General features: G+C 43.0%; 1 protein-coding gene across 1 annotated transcript; it reads right to left on the bottom strand.

Annotated features, from left to right (window-relative positions):
* Window positions 1–809: 809 nt before the first annotated feature.
* Window positions 810–1241, bottom strand: LOC126059925 (apolipoprotein D-like). The gene is given in 1 exon segment (XM_049855991.1): window positions 810–1241. A coding segment is annotated over 1 exon segment (432 nt).
* Between the last annotated feature and the right edge of the window lie 3917 nt (window positions 1242–5158).

Genomic DNA, 5158 nt, shown 5'->3' with positions numbered 1-5158 from the left:
CGCTCGTACACAAGGCTCATCTAGACCTGTATAATCACAAACACAAATGCACACACAAACACACATACAAAAACTGGTCTGAAGAATTAGGGTTTTTGTTGTTTTATATTTGAAGAAAGGGCCCTAATCAATTAAGCAAAGGGTGAAGGACTGACAACGCACTCTTCGGTTGGGGATATACAGTGGTACCCGTTCCTGTTGCTGTTGGGTAGAATCTGACACTATAGGACAGAGTAGAACTGCTCTGTCTTCCAAGGGCTTCCAAGGCTGTAATCTTTATGGAAGCAGACTGCCACATCTTATTCTGTGGAGCGGCTGGTGGGTTCGAACCGCAGACCTTTCGGTTAGCAGCCAAGAGCTTAACCACTGTGCCAGCAGAGCTCCTTAAACAGTGGTATAACCTTAAAAATTTTTTTTTAATTTATTGTGGTAAAAAATATGTATATAATAAAAAGTTTACCACTTTAACTACTTTTAATTGTACAATTCCGTGCCATTAATTACTTTCACTGTGTTGTACTACCATCATCACTATTCATTTCCAATTTTTTTTTTCTTTTTTGCTATGAGCACAGCATGTCAGCAAGTTTATTGTTAGGCTGGTAAGGTAACAAGGTGATACACAGCTAAGTGTTTGGGCCAACTCTTTTTGAGTTCCCCTCCAATGGCTTCTGCCGTCCACCTTCTCTTCTGGTATTTGAAATGGGTCATGGATGGTTGGTTGGCTTTCATGGGGGGCTGGGTAGGGTGGGGAAAAGCAAAGCAAAAAAAGTAACGTGGAGTGGACCCAGCCTTCCTTCAGAGCCTCCTTACAGGAACTTGGGGCAGTTCACCTGGTCTGTGATGGTCATTTTATCGATGGCAGTGTCGTTAGAAGTCAGGATATCTTTTAGATAGGTCACTGTTTACTAGAAAAACTTGACTCCCAGCTTGGCGAGCTCTGTGAGGTTGGCCTGGGTGGCCTCACCTTCAGTTTGATTCAGTGTTCCATCAGGGCTCACCTCCTGGCTTATCACTTTGATGTTTCCTTTCTCCATTAGCGAATAGTTGGCTTGGATGCAGCTTCCCTTCTCAAAGGTCACCGGGATCTTCTCAATTTTGTACCATCTTACCAGATACTTGTTCACGTCAAAATTCTCCTGCAGGGGAGCACTCGGACACTTCCCAGAATAGACTGCCTGTCCCTTTGCCAAACCCACGAAGAGGCCAGCCAGGGTGGAAAGCCGCAACATCAGCGCCATCTTGGGGTCACGTGGCTGCAGATAGAATTTTTTTTTTGTTTTTATCAAAGTGAGGGCAGCTTCTATCTGCAGAGTCATCCAAGTTGAGATGTCTGTTTTTTCATTTCCAAAAATTTTACATCACCTCAAACAGAAACTCAGCACCCCTTTCACAATAACTGTCATTCTCCCTCTCCACAGTCCTTGGTAACCACCAATAAATTTTGTCTCTATTCATTTGCCTATTCTAGGTATTTCAAGTAAGTGGGGTCCTACAATATTTGTCCTTTTGTGCCTGACTTGGAGCCCTGGTGGTGCAGTGGTTTATTGTTCAGCAGCAGTTTGAATCTGCCAGCCACTCCTTGGAAACCTTATGGGGCAGTTCTACTCTGTCCTATAGGGTCACTATGAATCGGAGTTGACTCTATGACAATGGGTTTGGTTTTTTATTTTTAATTTCACCCAGCGTAATGTTTTCCAGGTTCATTGATGTCATAGCACATATCAGAATTTCATTTCTCTTTATGGCTGAATAATATTCCATTAGATGTACGTACCACATTTTGTTTATCCACTTCTCTGTTCGTGGACACTTGGGTTGTTTCCACCTTTTGGCTATTGGGAATAATGCTGCAATTTATATTAATATACACGTATCTGTTTGAATCTCTGCTTTAAAGCGTCTTGGGTATATACCTAGCCATGGAATTGCTGGTAATTTGATGTTTAACTTACTGAGGAACTGCCAAATTATTTTCCACAGTGGCTGCACCATTTTACATTCCTACCATCGATGTGCAAGTGTTCCAATTTATCCACATCCTTGCCAACACTTGTTAGTTTCTGTTTTTCTGATAATTGCCATCCTAGTGGGTGTTAGGTGGTATAGTACAACCTTCTGAGAGGGAAATTTGATACTGTGTGTATGTAAAATGTGTATTTTCTTTGTTCTAATAATTCCATTTCTTAGAATTTACCCTAAGGAGATAATCATATGAGTTCAAAAAGATCTGTTCACAAATATATTCATCTCAGGGTGCTTAAAGTAGTGTAAATTGGAAGTAACCTAAACATCTATCAATAGAGGACTGGCTGAGTGTATAACATAGTAGAATATAATGCAGCTATTAAAATAATTACTTAGCTCAATATTTGTTGAAAAGAAGCCATGGTGGTGCAGTGGTTAAGTGTTCGACTGCTAACCGAAAGGTTGGTGGTTTGAACCCACCAGCTGCTCCATGGGAGAAAGATGTGGCCATCCGCTTCCATAAAGATTACAGCCTTGGAAACCCTATGGAGCACTTCCATCCTGTCCTACAGGGTTGCCATAAGTCAGAATCAACTCAGTGGCACACAACTACAACATATTTGTTGAAACAGAATAATGTCCATCATATATTTTTTGTTAAAATGGCAGATTACGGAACAAAGACTTTGTTCCTGTTTATATCATATTAAAAAAAAATATGGTACCATATTACAAGGGTGTTGGTGGTTCAGAGGTAAAATCCTCATTCTCCATGCAAAAGACTTGGGTTCAATTCCCCGCCAGTGCACCTCATGCGCAGCCATCACCCATCTGTCAGTAGAGGCTTGCATGTTGCTATGATACTGAACAGGTTTCAGCAGAGCTTCCAGTTGAATACGAACTTGGAAGAAAGGCCTGGCAATACTTACAAAAATCAGTCAGTGAAAACCTTCTGGATCACAACGATCCAATCAGCAACCGATCCGGGGGATAACGCAGGACTGACCAACTTTAGTTCTTTTGCTCATGAGGTTGCATGAGTTGAGGGCCAACTTGAAGGCAGCTAACAATAACGTATAATGCATACCTGTATCTATGTTTGTTTAGAGGCATAAAGAGGTGTCTGGTAGAATGGTAACTAAAATATCGACAGTTTGTCTGACTCTAGTGGTTATTTTTTGCTTTTTCTTTTTATTTTCTGTATAGTTTATCATTTTTACAATGAACATGTACTTTCCTTCCCCCCCCCGAAAAAAAAAAAACACACATAGTAGATAGAAGGGTGCTTTCTGTGTGCCCTCTCTGTACCAGCCTTGAACCCCAGGATTCAAGCCCCACATCGACGGTGTTGGGGGTGACAGTGCACTTGATGGTGACATCTCAAATGTCCTACACCTACAAACAGTGCTATTTTTCTCCCTCTGCTTGCCCCTTGCTGGATTGTGTTCAGCTTTGAAACCATAGTGAGAAGAGGTAGATCATGCAGAGAACCTGTGGGCTTGGCAGCAGGGGAAGGGAGACAGCTAGACAAGATAGGAACAGCTTCAGAGACCCTTTGGGGAAGGGAACCTAGGTCAACCTTTGTCTTTGGTACCCCTCCCCATAATAAGGGATCTCTAAACCATCTTTTACTTTCTTGGTCAAAATAATCCTCCTGAAAGTGCCAGCCTTCAGTGTCATAGCCCCTGAAACCACATCTTCCTCCACTGGGGATGAATTTAGAGCCTTGGAGCTGCAAGTGATTCTAGAAGCCAAGGATTTTACTGGACTACCCACGATGTACCCATTGTGGGGAGTTTAGCTTCTGCTTGAACACCTCCAGGGCAGGAGGCTTACTCCTTTCAGAGGTAGACCTCTTTCCTTTTAGGCAGCTCTAGTGGTTAGAAATTTCTTTCTCAATAAAAAAGCTAAAATCTGCCCCCTGGAAGATGTCTGACCCTGCAAAGATGTTCTTCATTGATGGTGGTGGGAGGTAAAGTAGTATCCACTGAAAGCCATGGAACAAAGGAAAAGGTGAGCCAGGACAGTGAAGGAAATGAAGGGGAATGAACCCAGCCACTATCATTGTGCCCCCAGCTGCAACCAGGCCAACATGTGAACTAATCAGGGCCTCCCATTGTGGCAAGGGAGCTAAGGAAATTCCAGCAATGTTCGGAACAGTACAGTGTAGCAGGGAAAATGCAGTGTCAAAATCCCTGAAGCCACGTATTAATTGAGGTAATCTTAGGCTGCTCACAAAACTTCTCTGTGCTTCAGTTTCCTCACATGTGAAATAGAGATGATGAGACCTACTCTGCAGGACTGGTGGTCAATACTAAAAACACAATAAAACTTCCTTATTTTTTACAAACTGTTGAAAGATGACTTTAAATTGAGATCTTGTATGAAGGAAGGAGAATTTCCTTATTTAACCTGATTTTACTTGGTGAAAATAATACTAGTCCAAGCCTCTCTCCTCATTGTGGCCAATGGATGTGACCCAGCTTGTCGCAGCCTCTTCCGCCTGCACTTCACCACCTCCCCCACCTTCCTCAAACTCCAAGCACAGGAGGACTATGGCCCCTTCCTCCTCTCTTGCACTTGCTGCTCTCTCTACCTGGAATCCCACGCCCCACCTCCTCAGCTAGCCTACTCCTTTTGCATAGGCTTAGTTCTTGCCAGACCATGCCCTGGCTTCTCTGATTCCCCACATCTGACTTTGATCCCTTCCTGTGGGCCCAGAGCACCAGTGACCTGCCTCTTCCACATTGCTTAGTGGTTGATTAACTCCCTGGTCTTCCTTCCTGACTAGACTGTGAGTTCCCGGAGGGCAGGATCTACACTTTATTTTTTGTACCCCCAGAGACAGACCAATGCCTGGCACCTAGTAGACATGCAGAAAAGAGTTGAATGAAGGGATGTTGAAAAAAGGTTGTGGATGACCTTTGTCAAAGGCAAATTCAGTCTATTTTAAAGTAGGCCTTGGAACAGTGGGGTGGAGTGGGGAGGCATTCTACTTCATTTAATCTTCATTTACTCTCAATTCAAGGATGGTTGCATGGCCTTGAGCAAGTTACTGGAGCTATCTGAGCCTTAGTTTCCTACTCTAAGAAGTAGGGCATATAATAATATTTGCCCCACAGAGTTGTTATGAAAATCAAAGGTAACAGTTAGTGTGCAATGCCTGTGTTTTATTGACTCTGCAAAGGCA

Source organism: Elephas maximus, chromosome 16 (genome assembly GCF_024166365.1).
Source record: "Elephas maximus indicus isolate mEleMax1 chromosome 16, mEleMax1 primary haplotype, whole genome shotgun sequence".
NCBI lineage: Eukaryota > Metazoa > Chordata > Mammalia > Proboscidea > Elephantidae > Elephas > Elephas maximus.
This window is presented reverse-complemented; position numbering and strand designations above follow the sequence as displayed.